Source organism: Megalopta genalis, chromosome 2, assembly GCF_051020955.1.
Source record: "Megalopta genalis isolate 19385.01 chromosome 2, iyMegGena1_principal, whole genome shotgun sequence".
NCBI classification, from domain to species: domain Eukaryota; kingdom Metazoa; phylum Arthropoda; class Insecta; order Hymenoptera; family Halictidae; genus Megalopta; species Megalopta genalis.
In genome coordinates, this window is record NC_135014.1 from 34,612,630 (window position 1) to 34,628,225 (window position 15,596).

General features: G+C 31.6%; 4 protein-coding genes across 9 annotated transcripts; 1 reads left to right on the forward strand and 3 right to left on the reverse strand.

Annotated features, from left to right (window-relative positions):
- Nucleotides 1-54: 54 nt before the first annotated feature.
- Nucleotides 55-5,197, reverse strand: Rubicon (run domain Beclin-1-interacting and cysteine-rich domain-containing protein rubicon). Of its 3 annotated transcripts, XM_033478962.2 has the most exons (9): nt 4,304-5,197; nt 3,820-3,971; nt 3,526-3,709; nt 3,249-3,450; nt 1,832-3,128; nt 1,591-1,773; nt 1,328-1,510; nt 1,080-1,233; nt 55-1,013 (listed from the first exon to the last, which is right to left on the reverse strand). In XM_033478962.2, exons 1-9 carry the CDS (start codon nt 4,481-4,483, stop codon nt 813-815), a joined length of 2,736 nt encoding a protein of 911 aa, XP_033334853.1. In that variant the 5' UTR covers nt 4,484-5,197; the 3' UTR covers nt 55-812. The 3 variants fall into 3 exon arrangements, with proteins under 3 accessions (XP_033334853.1, XP_033334852.2, XP_033334854.2); XM_033478961.2 differs by having other exon boundaries at nt 1,832-3,450; XM_033478963.2 differs by lacking the exon at nt 4,304-5,197 and having other exon boundaries at nt 1,832-3,450; nt 3,788-3,941.
- A 153-nt stretch (nt 5,198-5,350) lies between these two features.
- Nucleotides 5,351-7,708, reverse strand: TfIIS (RNA polymerase II elongation factor). 3 transcript variants are annotated; one of them, XM_033478964.2, is made up of 4 exons: nt 7,502-7,708; nt 6,630-6,807; nt 6,194-6,546; nt 5,351-6,115 (listed from the first exon to the last, which is right to left on the reverse strand). In XM_033478964.2, the coding sequence occupies exons 1-4, from the start codon at nt 7,568-7,570 to the stop codon at nt 5,780-5,782; spliced, it is 936 nt and encodes a 311-aa protein (XP_033334855.1). In that variant the 5' UTR covers nt 7,571-7,708; the 3' UTR covers nt 5,351-5,779. The 3 variants fall into 3 exon arrangements, with proteins under 3 accessions (XP_033334855.1, XP_033334856.1, XP_076375358.1); XM_033478965.2 differs by having other exon boundaries at nt 7,494-7,706; XM_076519243.1 differs by lacking the exon at nt 7,502-7,708 and adding an exon at nt 7,220-7,240.
- A 411-nt stretch (nt 7,709-8,119) lies between these two features.
- mus81 (mus81 structure-specific endonuclease subunit) lies at nt 8,120-11,042 on the reverse strand. The gene is made up of 8 exons (XM_033478705.2): nt 10,262-11,042; nt 10,057-10,162; nt 9,851-9,971; nt 9,288-9,782; nt 9,007-9,220; nt 8,717-8,929; nt 8,524-8,637; nt 8,120-8,451 (listed from the first exon to the last, which is right to left on the reverse strand). The coding sequence occupies exons 1-8, from the start codon at nt 10,631-10,633 to the stop codon at nt 8,206-8,208; spliced, it is 1,881 nt and encodes a 626-aa protein (XP_033334596.2). The 5' UTR covers nt 10,634-11,042; the 3' UTR covers nt 8,120-8,205.
- A 475-nt stretch (nt 11,043-11,517) lies between these two features.
- Shc (SHC-adaptor protein) lies at nt 11,518-15,502 on the forward strand. Of its 2 annotated transcripts, none has more exons than XM_033479085.2 (11): nt 11,518-11,778; nt 12,175-12,300; nt 12,411-12,481; nt 12,559-12,619; nt 12,714-12,887; nt 12,963-13,126; nt 13,205-13,440; nt 13,535-13,687; nt 13,783-13,910; nt 13,974-14,084; nt 14,182-15,502. In XM_033479085.2, exons 2-11 carry the CDS (start codon nt 12,202-12,204, stop codon nt 14,314-14,316), a joined length of 1,332 nt encoding a protein of 443 aa, XP_033334976.2. In that variant the 5' UTR covers nt 11,518-11,778; nt 12,175-12,201; the 3' UTR covers nt 14,317-15,502. The 2 variants fall into 2 exon arrangements, with proteins under 2 accessions (XP_033334976.2, XP_033334977.2); XM_033479086.2 differs by having other exon boundaries at nt 11,778-11,908.
- Nucleotides 15,503-15,596: the final 94 nt, after the last annotated feature.

Below are 15,596 nucleotides of genomic sequence, written 5' to 3' on the forward strand. Positions count from 1 at the left end.
CTGTCTGCACAGTTTCTTTGTGTACCCTAAATTCCGAAACATCAGGACGTACAATGTTTTTAAGAACATTTTATTATAAATCGTTCATATTAACAATTTTTATAAAGAAACAATACACGTTTTTAATTATAGGAGAAACAGATCCACAACTACTTAGCCTTTATTACATACAAAGATAATACTCTTCTGGCCTATTTTACTTGAAACGTTATTTACATTTAGGAAGAATTATCAAACTAAAATTTATAATTAAACAGATATAAGTTAAATGCAAGATAAAAATAACAATTCACTTGACTTTCTACTGTTCAAATAAATTACATGTTTCATTATTAAAATTTTATAAATATAAAATAACATAATTTTCAACTTCATTTTTTACAATAATATATTACGTAATATTATAAATAAATAGATACGTAACAGTAAAGACTATAGTATTGACATACTTAAGCAAGTTGTAATTTCATTTAAATATCACATTTATTCAGTCTTTGCTATATGTGAAATTCACGTATGTAATAAATAAGTTTTTACTTCCAAGAAATACTGTATCTTAAAAGTTTAAATAGTTTGAACGTTACAGATTCAAAGATTCCATAAATATAAATATATTAAATTTTCAAAAAATTAAAAGAATATATAATCTGTACTAATAAATCTAAAGTGAATATAATAAATAGAAACTTAAATACCTGTAACATTAAAAATATATAGCCTTTTGGAATCGACGGTTCAACTCTCTATTCTTTAACGAATCAATTCACAAATCCCACTAGAAAACGCGCAATATAAGATAACATTACCGTATGTCAAAATTTCTCATCCCTAGATATTCGTCTGTAATGCAAACGAATACAACGTGGGCAATCTGCTTTTTTAAAGTTTTGCTTGCACTCATTATGAAAACATGCACCACACATTTCGCACCTAAATACTTTTGATAACTCCCATGGAAATATAACATCTTGACAGGAACATAATTCGCACACGAATCCTCTAGCTTGGCACAACTAAAATGGTAATTTATTTGTAATAAAAACATGATCTACAATGTAGGTATAATATTGATGGTTTACCTCGCACCCTATGATGTGCATATGGCAAACTTCAACCAATTCTTGTAATCTTATTGGCAAAATGCCATATTTAACCTGTATCAGATCCTGGATGGAATATACATGGGGATCGCTTATTATATAATTCGGTTCTTTTTTCAGTACTTCTTGAACACTAAAAAAAACATACACATAAATATTTTTTAAAACGATAATTGTTGAATAACTTTTAAATTAAAGATAATTTAACAAGTTATCAGAATTCATACCTTGTTGCGAAACGACAGGTAAATAAGAAATCTTTGAAACAAAATAATTGTGTACGCAGTAATCTCATTCTGTCTAATTGTTTGATGCGTTTGTAAAGTGATGGGTTTAAATCGTTTACTTGAAACAATGGATCTAAGGCCATCTGGTCTAATAATCTATATGAAAAGTTTGATACAGGATATCTAAAGGAATATATCATAAACAATTATAAAAAAGTTATACAATGATACATATTATATCTTTCAATGGAAACTGATGGTACCTATTGAAATCCCACTTAGATAAAATTTTTCCTGGTATCAGTGCCACTTGATTAGTGTGACAACCAGTACAGAAGTATCTACCTAAATATTCACAATAACGAAATTTGTTCACATATTTTACTGCAACCTTCATTCCACAGCCTGCACACCTGTAGTTCTGTTTGGCTATAAGAGTTCGTCGCCTGAAAATTATACAACTCAATAAAATGCCAATTTTGTTATTTCAATTCATAAACTTACACTGGCGGAAGATGTGTTGTAAAGATAATTTGTGGTCTTGGAGGAGCCCATTCCGTAGTCCCACGCAACGAAATCGTTTGTGAATTTTCTGTTTCCTCTGAACTAACAAGCCAACTTTTAGGTAACGGTAACAATCCTTGCGGTGCATCTTCCTTGGAGACTAACCATTGTAATTCGCTTGCTCTCGGCAATTGTTTCTCACTAAATTTACTAATAAGCGATAAAGCTACACCTTCTGCAGACATACTGCCTTCAGTCAGTGTTGAGTCTGTTCCATGGGAAGGCGACGATTGGTACAAATCTGCATCGGAGTACAGAGATGCCATGGAAATCGAAATTCCAGCGTTTTTCAGTTTTAATGCATTCCGTCCGTCGTTCATTTCTACATCCTCTATCTCGTCTTTAAATATATCAGATGAAGTATCCGTCGAGGTCGACAAAGGGCTAACACTCTGATCGGTTGTAGTTGTATCTGTTTTTCCGTCGCTCAGTAACTCGCGATTCCATGTCCTCTCCTTGAGCCGTTCCTCTTGTCGTTGTCGACGCCTTAAACGTATTCTTTGCTTTAAACTGTTTATTTCCTCATCACTTTCTTCGGCCGCTTCTTCCAGAAGACGCCATTGCCGGTTGCATTTTACTTGTTCAATCGCAGCTATCATAGCTTCGCACACACTGAAATGTGCATTTTCTCTATCTAATTCGGCATTAGCTCTAGAAAATCGTGCAGATGCTAGAAAGCTTGTTAAACTTTGACCTTCTGCCGGACGTGGAAAATATCCTATAGCCATTGGTTGAACACTACTACCACCATCTTCCATAAAACTTTTCTTTGGTGCTCTAATCTCCTTTTGACCTTCGATCTCTACACTCCATGGGCTGGTAAATTCAGGTGCTGATACGGGCAAAAGGGAATTCTTCCATCGTGGTTTTTGAACTATTTGAATTCCTGTGGAATCTCTTACATGTCCATCTACATCAGTTTCATTTGGTACAGGGGATGGAATTCGATACTCCACCACCTTATTTATTATCGAATCCTCATTATTTGTTGTATCAGAGCTCTCGCTTGACTTGGCAATTGTCTGACTTTGTTTCATCTTATTTCTACTCTTTGCCTTTCTTAAAGGAGTTCTAGGTCTTACAGATAATTTGTTCTCCGCAATAGTAGAGGTAGATTGCTTCAATTCAGCATAATTTACATTAATTAGCTTCGACAATTCGACTTTAGGAGTCTGAGATTCATTACTTTTATGAGAGCTAGTATCTGCAATAATTAACGAAGAGGCAGAATGTGTACCTGAAATTGTATAGCCTTTAGTTAAGGTGGAGAAACTATTCCAAGTTTCTGAAGCTCTATTATTAACTTCTTTCAAATATGTTTTATGATATATATAGTTTTCTTCAGATTTAATATCACCTTGTTGGATTATCGGATTTTCTGATATTCTCAGTGATTCTAACTGTGATTCTAACTTAACAATGTCTAACTGACAATGTTCAAGATGAATGTTTCTGTCTCTTGCCACACTGAAATTTGTAGTAGAAAAGTTAATTGGATATGAAGAAGAACGCCGATGCCTCTTAGGTCTTGCTTTAGGAGAAATCCAAGAAGGTAAAAACTAAAATCAATTATATGTAAATAAGGAATTTTAGTAATACTGTATTGTAAATGCAATACTATTCAAGTGACTTACTAAAAATGGGTCAATTTCTGTCAGCAACACAGGTTGATTTCGTTCGACAGCTCTTAAACATAACAATGTGGCTTCAGCCAAATTCTCTTGACACAAAAATGCCCATGGTTCGAAACAAGATAGTAAATGTTCCTTGTCGGATAAAAGCCAGGAAAGCTTATGTGATAAAGTATGACTCTCCAAGCTAAATTATAATAATTTTTAAATCTTGTTGCATAAATTCATATGTGCAAATCAAGTTATGAAATACAAGATTTCTTACATCTTAATATATTCATTCAATGTCATGTATACCTTTTATATAGCCACAACATATCTTTTTGTGATGTTATTCTCGCTGGTAAATTTAAAAGATAATCCTTTACTTCAGATAAAACAGGGGAAACTGCTAAAGAAGGTTGTAGCCAATTCAATCCCTGGATAAAAATCCAACAGTCCGGTTCTCCCTTAAAAGTAAAAATTTCTTTTCTCTTTTCTTTGACTTTGTTCAATGTCAACATTACACAACAAAAATCTTCATTATTATCGCTGTTCCAGTTACCATGTGACAATGATGCTAATTCGAGTTATAAGCGAGAAAAAAAATAAAATATCTTGAATCAAAACAAATAAAAAACAATACTACTGATAATAGAATTAAATACTTACAATCTATACAGCGATATGATACTTTTTCAGAACGCAAAAGAAATGAAAAAGATAGTTAATTACAAACGACATAAACAATTCGAAACATGCAACGATATAACGATATAAACAAATAAAGATGTAATCTTACATTTCGATTAAATATTCGACAGCCATGTTTAAATATCCGCTCCATTATATGGTGAAGTCGATTTAAACCACCGTAGACATTCCATACGTTTAAAACACCATCGACTAACAATCCTTCGACGGTGGTCCGTAAATTTTGTAAAAGTTGTCGTTGCACTTTAAGATGGGCGTCTTCGCACATAGTGGTGATCAGAAAATATCTGCACTCAATTCAGATCTGTAGTTTGTCAATTTGCTTATGCTTTATGAAATACCTTTTCAAACAGATCTTTTTTCGTATAGATCCTGAAAAATTTATCCAGTGGCGCCAAAAAATGTCAATTTATACTATCGTAAATATCCATTGATTCGCCTGTTACTTCCTCGAAATATTTCATTTAAGAAGTTACATGATAACAAACAAGTTTGCTTTATATTCGGATGCTGTCATTTGACGCACGTGATACTACGTAACTTCATTTTATTAGATAATTTTAATAATGAATCATATGCTGTTGGAGAAACGTTTGGGAATATGTACTTCATGAACGTCGAATAACACGAACACTGATTAATGTCAGGTTAGAAATTAATGTTATACACGCAAGTAGTTGGACTGTAAAGTCCAAATTACTAGAAGCATCTATAGCATACGCTGCATGGAGGCGCAGCTATCGCGTTCAATTTAAAGTTTAGTTATCATCAGAACGGCACATTTAATTCGAACATGTTCGAACACAGATAAGTTATACATGACATAGCCCAGTTTTGCTATGAATGGCGCCATCTATTTAAACATCAGATTTCACGTAGCAAATTATTCTTAGTACATATACAATTTACATGGTATTTTTCTTTGTTTTGTTTCCCATCATCAACAGTAAACAGATATTTGAATGAAGCATTCACTTTGAAAATGAAAAGATGTGAAGACATCTTTCAAAAGCATCAGTAAGGATATTTATAAAAACGTAACACATCTTGTTACATATAATTTCGATTGCCTTATCTCTAACACAGAAAATATCCTTTGTACCGTATCTAGTTGCAGGGTTGCAAACATACTGCATTATAGTGTCACATACATGTATTTCAGAACTGTACCCACAATTCAGAACTTCTCCATGGATAAAACATTGTGAAAACTTGTACAATGTGAAATGAAACGTTTACTTTCATCTTAACATCATTACACGCGTTTTCTTTTTCGAAGTTTCGAGCACTGATTAATGATTCAAGATCGAATATCTTTTCGAGTTTGATGCGAACGTCCTTAAGTTGAGGCCTATCTGATTATAATTTCAATATATACAATGGGAAATTGTGTACTCAGAAACTTGTGAAGGGATTCAAAATTCGGCAATGTACAGTCCGTGTCTCATAAATTTCATGCAATATATCTTCCATGATGTATCGTTAACTCTAGCAAGTGTTAATAGGCAGGTCTTGAACGAAATACGTTTCCTTCCTGGAAAGAACCTTGAAGAGTTGGATCTATTTAGCAGAACTTCCATCGATTTCCACATTCGTTGCATAGTACAAAAGTAGTCATAGGTTCGTCGGCTGAACGTGTTTGTACTTGGTTGTATGTGCAGTTGCGTTTCTTGCATTTACCGCATTTCAATAAATCGGTTTTCGTGCCTTGCACAGTGGCAAGTTGCGCGTCGTTAATGGCTTCTTTCTTGAACTGTTCTCGCAATTGTTTTATCTCATCACTTGCCATTTCTTCGGCAGTCATGACAGCAAGCCGAGCGGGTGTTATAGCACCAGCAATGAAGTTGGTTCGAAGATTAGGATTCTTCGCGTCACGCAGATTTGCAACCCTACTTCGTACCTGAAAAATTAATTACACATTTCAAATAGACTGATATAAAAGTATAAATATGTTAAAATCAAAGATTTAAATGTTTACCCTATTTTTATATCTGTTGTCAGTATTTTTGAACTCTGCATAAATAGCTTCCTCCAGTTCCTCTGCCAATTCTTCTGGAGAAGCACAGCCCTCAATCGCTTTTCCATCTACTCGCAAAGCTGCTGCCAGCAGCTCCCTACATTTAAGTCTAACAGCATCTGTTGTGGTAGGTGCAGGGAACGTTGACTGTTTCCTTTGCATATCTTTATGAGGTTTCTCTTCTTTCATTTTAACATCGCCATCAGAGTTATCCTTATCTTTTTTCTGATCTCCATCATCTTTATTTTTTTCTGATTTATCATCTCTCTTCTTTGAACTACTCGAAGATGTAGAATCCTTTTCTTTATTTGATCCTGAATAAAATGTGGACATTAATATAAGATTTATATTAATTAATCCACTTATGTTATTTATTTGAATAATTATAATCCCTTACCAGATAAGAATTTTTTCCAATTCTTTATCAGAGTTTTGGACAATGATATAACTTCCTCATCTCTGCTTGACTTCCTTAATGCATTTACCGTCATTCCAATGCGAGTTTTGGTTAAGAGTTCTAAGTCAACGGGCAGTTTCTGCAATACTTTAAGTAAGTCCAATGCTTGCTCCTGACCCTGAAACAAAAGTAATTACTTTCTTCAGTGTAAAAAAATATAAATTGCGAATATATATAAAATATTAGCATTTCATAATATAGAATGTATAATATAATATTGATAGTTCAATGGATTAATTAGTTTAAACTTGAAATTATTATTTTATCATCGTTTATTGTTTATTTTAACACACTATTGACATAAGCTCAATTATCTAATCTCATATGGTTCACTGATATAATTTACACTGATGACAGTAACTTTTTGTTAGATAATGCATAACACAACTAACAATTGTGCACACTTAGAGATTTTCCAAATACTAGATCTGCAGTATTAAAATGTTTACAATAAACATAACTTGAAACATTTTACAGAACGTGAGCGTATTACAATAAATTTTACACCTAGAGGACAATTTAACCTTTACCAACGCTTTATTACGTTAAAATTAGAATACTAGATATTCAAGCTCCACAATACATTGACCGCCTTAGGTAATACAAACATTGCAAGTTCACTGAAATTAACGCGCACATCAACATTATCATCTCGAACTATAAGTTTCAAAGATAATATGTTCGTACACGTTGCACGATCTAATGATATCTCGGTAATAGTATTTTAGTTTGAAATCTAACATCATTAACGGTGAGCGAGGCCGAATCTGTAAAGTGAAACACAACTATCTTTATTTTACTCACTTACTCACCGTCCCGTCACCGCTCGACATCTTGTTCAATTTCTTTTGAATCCGTAGCACTTCCTCCTCAGCACTCATTGTAAAAATTCGGCAGGTTTTACACAAAAAACCAATATAAATACATACAATACACTAAGGAAGCGAACAACAAACTCCTGAGGTGCGTTTATAACCGTGACTTACGATACGGAGTTCGATACTGGATTGGCAACTCGTAGCGCGTTCAAGTTTTGGTAGTCCCATCGTTGCGTTGCTTCCTATACTTGCCACGAGAGGGTACTAAGTTTAGAATATTTTTTTCGTAAACCCTTTAGTAACATATATTTTCAGTATTTTTTCCAATTAAAAATAAAATTATTACACACGAAATACCATAACTTCATTATCATACCGCGGTAATGGGATTATTTCATAAGAAAAAAGACCTTAGTCATATTACGATATGTATATGTATGTATGCTTTATTTAAGTCATGCATATCTTCATTATTATTTAGATATATTCTATGGCTCATCCAAAAGAATATGTATAATGCTAACATATTGCCTTATTGAACGCTGTACTTCTTACACTATGCTTATTATTAACTTGTAATATCTATATTAAATATATAAAACTATAATAATGTAAAGATGAAGATATTTAATGATTATAGTATTGTACATTAACGTAATAAGAATTTATTATGTACATATAGTATAAAAATTGATTTACTAATTTAACGTTTTGTTGGTGTATAACTGATAAATTGCTTTACTAATTATTGAACCAAGAACCTGCTTCTTATTCCCTGATTGAATATTAGATATTAATAGCTCCCCATTGGAATCGGATTGTTGGAAAGCGTTAACCAGTACTTTAGGTGTGGGATAATGCTCCACAATTGCAAATGCTTTGTCTACAGATACACCCTTTAACTGTAGCAATTGACGAATAAACATTTGATTTACTTTGAATACCTAAACAAAGTAAAAAATTCGTTTATATCTGTAATTACGTATAAATTTGTTAAATCAATTCAAATTTTATACTTTTTGCTTTGATGCAGCTTTATTGAATTCTTCAAATTCCATCAGATGAACGGTATCGTTTAAAATATCTACTTGGGGAAGAGTTTCCTTTTTGCATCCCACCAAATTCTTTTCCTACAATCAGTATAATATTCTTCAGTTTTTAATAATTGATTCGAACGATGTCGTAATACACAGTACATTTCATACATACATTAAAAACATCGTTGAAAACTTTTGTTAACGATGATAAATAAAACATAGAGTCTTTATGATTCGCAGTGTATTTTACTAAAAATCCATCTTGTATTAAAGTATTTATAGAAGCTTGCATTAGAGATGATCGTGGTATTGCCAATCTGTGGCTTTTATCATATTCTTCAATTATGTACATACGATTTTCAATGCCTGATTGCTTCAATCGAAACTTTACGGAACAAATTTTGTTATAATTATTAAAAAATAAATTGATAAAATAATTTATACATGCAAGCATGGTATCACCTTTTGTTCATGGAATCTTCCATCTGTAATACTAGCACTTAAATCATCTATTCTTTTTCTTTCTACTATATATGGAAGAATCAATTCGTTTCTTGTATTTCTACACCTGGCAATCCATGCAAAGTCCCCAACTTTTAAATGACGTACTTCGAATAATACACCATATTGTGATAACTCCGAAATTGTAGCATCATGTTGAGGTTTTCTCTTCCCACTGAAATGAAATTTCTAAAAAATGGTTTCCATATACCTATAGAATTAATAATTGAAATGGTACATACCCACAAGTTTCTTGAGTATCCACTAATAATATTATATCGAATTTGTTAGACTGTAAATAGATCTTTTTTTGTACATGATCAGTGGAAGAAGTTTGACCATTTTCTTTACTATATGCGCCTGTATTAATATTTTTCAATTTGTCACGTTTTTCTATAAAATTATTCTCCTTGGATTTTTTCTGCGTGGAATACTGACTGGATTGTTGCACATTTTTGTTTGTAACAAGTTTTAATGATTGAGGCTTCTGAATTTGAGAAGATTCACTTAAATTATTATGAATATCCTTCTGATATTCCCTGGCTGGATGTCCATTTAAATTTGGATTATCACACTGTTCTATGTCTGCATTTGCTAATAATTTCTGTGGAAACAATTCTCCTAAACGTGTTAGAATGTTCTTTAATGCATTACGAGAAATAACTAGATTTGCATCTGTGGCAGTTATTTCGCAGATCTTTTTTGCTATATTTATCCCCTCTTCTGTAAGACTATACCTGCAGAAATTATTGTAATATTAATTGGATTTGTAATACAAGTACAATAACATAAATTGATTTATTACCTTATTGGTGCGCCTAACATAAAAATTAAACCATTATCAAACAAGCTTGTAACTGAATCTTTTGATACATGACCACATAAATTTTCTACTTCGAGAAACAAATTCTCCTTGATAATAAGCCCTAAAAAATACTATTATAATTAAAGAAATTTAACAATACAGAAGATCAACAAGTTTAACAATATATAAAATGAAGTAAAAAATACCTGAAGAATAGGACTCTTGTGTTTTCTTGTATAATATCATTAAAACAGCATAATTTTCCAAGTTCCATGATGATAAATTAAATTTGTTAAATATTGCCAGCTCTGTCTTAAAAGGAAATGTATTTAGTATTATTGTACACCTTTTCTTTTAAATTAATCCTTGTGTCTTAAAAATCATATTATGATGGATTTTATATATCCCTACCTTCTCAGATACAGTATTTTCTGCACTTATTGAAAGATGTTGTGATTCATGTTTTCTTTTAAGAGCATGCCTTTCAGTATTTTTACAACGTGAACAAGCGTAGTTACCAGCACCTATCATATCTCCATTTTCAGCTTTATATTTTTCGAGCTTCTTATCTAACATCGAGCATAATTTTGTACCAAAATGTTGCAGTATTATGCAATCTTTTCCAGACTTTAATGGCAGGGGATATTTCTTCAATGAGCTAAGTGCTTTAGAAAAATGATTTCGCATTTCGGAATTTTGGGATGCAGCTTGTTCCCGCCATTCTTGTAACCAAAGTTCAAACAGCGGATTTGGTTTCTTTAGTTTGATCTTCACTCTTTTCATCTTTCATGTCTTTTGATTTACATTAGCTTCATACAATTACGTATCATCGACTGTGCATTTTGTTGCAAATTAATCGCCATACAAATGATACTGCACTCAGCAAAACTGTCATTTCACGTTGTAGGGATACTTTCGAGAAACCAACAGCAAACATATGGTAGACAGAACATAGAACATAAAACTACAGTTTCATTCGCAGCATACATTTTGGAGCAACTTTGCTGCCTTCGCTTGTACAAATCTTTATAATGCATTATACAAATTTTAGCGACAAAGCACAAGCATTAACAAGTTTATCTTTCAACAATGAAACACAAATAATTGAAGATTAGCGAAATCTGTGAGCACGATAATCTCGCTAACTATGATAGTAACAACAGAACAATACATAAATGCACACGTCAATTCTACATAAAGTATGTTTACATATGTACTAATTTTATGTATGTACGTTGTATGATATAAATATTATATTTGTTATTATTAACTACAATAATAGAGCTAAACGGCGATTAAGACAAAGACCATGAATAATATTTCAATACAATTTATAGAGTTTCAAAAATATTTATAGCTTCAAAATTTAGTTGGAGAAAGTTTCATGTGTACCAACATATTCGTAGTTAGCAAGGTTCTACTGTCAATACAATAATCAACAGTAACATTTACTAAAAAATATAATGTATATTTCCTTTAGAAAAATCATGCACTGTTGATTGCTTATTTGCATTCCAGTGTAAACATAAAATTCGTAATTTGTATTTGAAATCAAAAATCAGCAGAATCATGTAAAATAATTAGCAATCCTAGTTATATTCTGTTTAAGGGAATCCCAAGTTACATACGCCCTGTATGATACAGGATGCAGGCTGCATCAAGAACTCTTTCCAGGCGTTGTACAACTTGTACAGTCGGTGAAAAAGGGAACGCAATTAAATTATCGATAGTTCGCGTTTGGTATGCATGGAATTCCATAAGACAGTCAATGTGACCAATGTTTGTGGTGTGGCAGAAAATGCAGTTAAATACGCAATTATTCTAATATTGCCTTGTGTAAAAAGAATAAAGAATTTCTATGAAACAATGAACAGAGCGAGCGAGTATAAATGGATTGTGGGTATATGATTCCAGTAATCGTCTGTGAGGTATGATCTCATTTCCTAGTAAGTCATGCATTCAGTAGTTAAAAGTTAAATGTTTCTTTCTTACAATTAATAGTGCTCCAATCATTCTCACGCTTTTATTATTGTCACGAATTCCATTCAGTGTTAAAAGGTAAAATTAAATAACAACGAAAACATTATATAATAAATAACACTCATTAAAATTTGTTAAACACGTCTGTTTAATAACGACACAATTAATCGTTTGTACGATTTAACGAAAATAGATTGTCAAATTGTGTCATTCAAGTATGTTTAAAATGTATACTATACTATGTATACTAAATTATGCAATTTAATGAACCTACCTTTTTGTATAAAGATGTATCAATTAATGTTAATTAATTGATAATGTTTCTATGCAATATTCTGTTACAGTTATACTTATGTGGATAGAATTTAGAAATGGCAACAGGAGGTAGCAGTTTTATAAGTAAACCTGCCAGGGGTTGGTTACACCCTGACCATTTAGTCAGTAAAGAAGGAATTACTTATACAGTGAAAGTAAGTTTGTTGTTTTAACTTTAAGGATTCAATATTCATATAATTCTAAATTTAAGAGATCTAGATAAAGATTAAATTATAATTTCTCCTATTTTTCTAACAAATTCTAGTATATAGGATGTCTTGAAGTATATACATCCATGAAAAGCTTGGACTTCGAAACAAGATCATGCGTTGCCAAGTAAGTCTTATATTCTTACTACTTTTTAATATTTTATATTTTTGAATTAAGAATCAACCAACATTTTATAATTTTAGAGAATGTATAAATAGAGTCTGTGAAGCTGCAGGATTGAAGTCAGCAGACAAGAAGAGAAGGGTATTTATTAAAAATAATATTACTATTTCCTTTCTTTAAAGCAAGCTATTACAGCATATGTTCAATGATAAGTATTAATGCACTAATTACTTAGGTCGACAAGAAAGTGCTAAAGGCAATAGCAGACAAGCCTCGCATGGAGCATTCAGGTGCTACTATAAACTTAACTATTAGCAGTTGTAGTTTAGCCTTGACTAATATAGAAACTGGACACATAATTGCCAAACATGAAATGCCTCGGATATCTTTTGCTTCTGGTGGAGACACGGTAAATTATATTTTGTTATTCCGTTTTTATTTACTATTAATATTGCATGAAATCTCACTTGTGATATTTCAATAGGAAATATTGGACTTTGTTGCATATGTTGCGAAGAATATGCAAGAATGGAGAGCCTGTTATGTATTAGAATGTGGAGGTGGATTAGCACAAGATGTTATATCTACTATTGGACAAGCTTTCGAACTACGATTTAAAGAGTTCCTTACGAAACCAGCTTCATTACAGTAACTATAATTCATATTCAATAACTTTCATCAATGAACTTTGTGAATGTTTTTATCTAATTTTTATTCTTTTCATAGTCCCATGTTAAATGGCATGAGAGAAGCAGACAGAGATTATTACAATGATTTGCCAGGTAAAGTACCACCAGACATTGGACCTCCACCAGTACCACCTTTGCCTACTGCGGCATCAACATTACCAAATTTAAAACATCATCATTCGGGGCAGAATCATGTAACACGAAGCAGCGCACAAAATACTGTTTTACACGACTCATTTTCTTCCAATTCTGATAGACATCAACAATGGGCAGGTAACTTAGGAGTCATATGGCACCAATAAAAAACATTAATTACGCTGTGACCTATTTCATTTTACATTGAATATAATTTTTATTGATTTTATAGAGACTGGTAATTTAATTGATTTAAATTCTGATGGAACAACCACTGCAAATTTCAGTATGCCTCCTGAACATAATTATGTAAATGATAGTGTAATAGCAGCAACCAGGGAAAGCCATCGTGATCAAACATCACTTTTCGATGTATTTGACATGCGTAAGCAGTATTTAATCATTAATAATAATGTTCTTTTCTGATTACACTAAGGAAAGAAACAAGTAGATTTTTATGTTACTATGTACAATTTTTAGAGCCGTTTAGTTCTGCAATCTCGGATATGAATAGATTAAGTCCACATTCACAGAAACAACAACTAAAGCAAGAAATATGGTTTCATGGAAGTGTTAGTCGGGCTGAAGCAGAATCTATGCTTACACGGGTAGGAACAATGGAAAATAATACATAAAAAGATTTTACTAAACTTGCAATGCTATTTTAATAGGATGGGGATTTTTTGGTTCGAGAATCACAAGGTTCACCAGGCCAATATGTTCTTACTGGAATGAATAATGGTACACCAAAACATTTATTGTTAATTGATCCCGAAGGTGTGGTGAGTACTAAGTAAAAATTAATGTAGTGCCAGTAACAAATATTTATTTTCCATGAAATAGTAAACTACTATGATTTTATTTCATTTTAATTTTTAGGTTCGCACAAAAGATCGTGTCTTCGATAGCGTAAGTCACTTAGTTAATCATCATTGCGACGATTTATTACCAATTATATCAGCGGACAGTGTATTAGTACTTCGACATCCAATTCCTAGGCGTACAAATAATTGATTTTTACAGAATTTTACTAATGCTCGAAAGATTAGATACTGTTCATATTTGATATCTCACGTTTGCGTTAATATCTAATATAAAACAAATGTCGTTGCCACATATGATGCTTTCAATGATAATCCTCGAACAGCCGATCGAAAACAGCAACGTAGTAGGTCAATAACGGGTTATCTTTAATCCGTATTAGATTTTGTATTAGTACATGTTTAAAACTTATCTTTTCGATACAAAATAGACTAATGACGCTTATAATACATAAAGAGAAAGAGTTTGTTAGAAAAATGTAAAAGATAAAGAATGTACGCGTACCCTCTTTGCTACGCTAAAATATGGGTCAAAAGAAACCTTGAGCCGGCTGAGCGGGGGTTGAAAAAGGTCCATCATTCGGTATAAACAACAAATACAATGAAAATTCTATGCTATCAATATTCTTATTTTCAAATTATAACTATGCTAAGGTGTAGTTTATCAAGTTTTTTCTCTAATTCTTACTAAAACGAAGGGATGCTAATATCTCGCAAATAAAACGTTAATAAATGTAACCTTACTATTAAACATAATGATGTCAAAATGCACAAAAAAAAGTTATATTCGTAATTTTTTAAATTACTATAGCTTATAAAAATTGGCTGATATATGAAATGTCTACATGTAACAATTTTTTTGATAAAGGACTATATATACATATATATATAGTATATCATATACGAAAGTGACATAACTAAAAGAAGAGGAAACAAAAATTTTTGTATCTTATTTATTAATTTTAATTTTTTGTGTAAATTCACGGACATTTTCTATAAATGCAAATCTAATACTCGATTACAATTTTGAAAGTTTTAAAATGTATAAATACTTTTAGTATTTAGTAATTTTGCATTATTTCTTCAATCTTTACATTAGTTAACTTGTTTATGTTGAAAATTATTTATTTTGTTCGATTTATACAAGTCTGAAGATGGATTCTTATACATATTATCAATACATCTTAAAATGTGCCACAGCTACCGAATAACAAATTTAGTACTCTTTACTGAATAAAATAGAATCTTTAAATTTTTATGTACACCATGTAGATCATGGCTTTCATACGTAATGCTTTTATAACTTTATTAATTTCATGTTACATATAGGTTTTACTCTATAGCTAATATGCAAAATATATATTTTTACAAGTTTTGTATGATTCTTGTATATTATTTTTAATTCGACATTTGTAAAATATTGGCGATTTGTAATTTCAATTTTTTACTAGGGCAAACAAGTTTCATATTTAC

Coding starts and splice junctions, on each gene's coding strand:
- TfIIS (XM_033478964.2), bottom strand. CDS start 7,570: ATGAGTGCTGAGGAGGAAGTGCTACGGATTCAAAAGAAATTGAACAAG. Junction 6,808..7,501: donor TGTCGAGCGGTGACGGGACG/GTGAGTAAGTGA, acceptor CTTTTGTTTCAG/GGTCAGGAGCAAGCATTGGA. Junction 6,547..6,629: donor TTGGAAAAAATTCTTATCTG/GTAAGGGATTAT, acceptor CATTTTATTCAG/GATCAAATAAAGAAAAGGAT.
- Shc (XM_033479085.2), top strand. CDS start 12,202: ATGGCAACAGGAGGTAGCAGTTTTATAAGTAAACCTGCCAGGGGTTGG. Junction 12,620..12,713: donor CAGCAGACAAGAAGAGAAGG/GTATTTATTAAA, acceptor CTAATTACTTAG/GTCGACAAGAAAGTGCTAAA. Junction 14,085..14,181: donor TAATTGATCCCGAAGGTGTG/GTGAGTACTAAG, acceptor TTTAATTTTTAG/GTTCGCACAAAAGATCGTGT.
- mus81 (XM_033478705.2), bottom strand. CDS start 10,633: ATGAAAAGAGTGAAGATCAAACTAAAGAAACCAAATCCGCTGTTTGAA. Junction 9,972..10,056: donor ACAAGAGTCCTATTCTTCAG/GTATTTTTTACT, acceptor AGTATTTTTTAG/GGCTTATTATCAAGGAGAAT. Junction 8,452..8,523: donor AAGCTGCATCAAAGCAAAAA/GTATAAAATTTG, acceptor TACTTTGTTTAG/GTATTCAAAGTAAATCAAAT.
- Rubicon (XM_033478961.2), bottom strand. CDS start 4,483: ATGTGCGAAGACGCCCATCTTAAAGTGCAACGACAACTTTTACAAAAT. Junction 3,451..3,525: donor CAGAAATTGACCCATTTTTA/GTAAGTCACTTG, acceptor AATTGATTTTAG/TTTTTACCTTCTTGGATTTC. Junction 1,774..1,831: donor ACAACACATCTTCCGCCAGT/GTAAGTTTATGA, acceptor TATAATTTTCAG/GCGACGAACTCTTATAGCCA.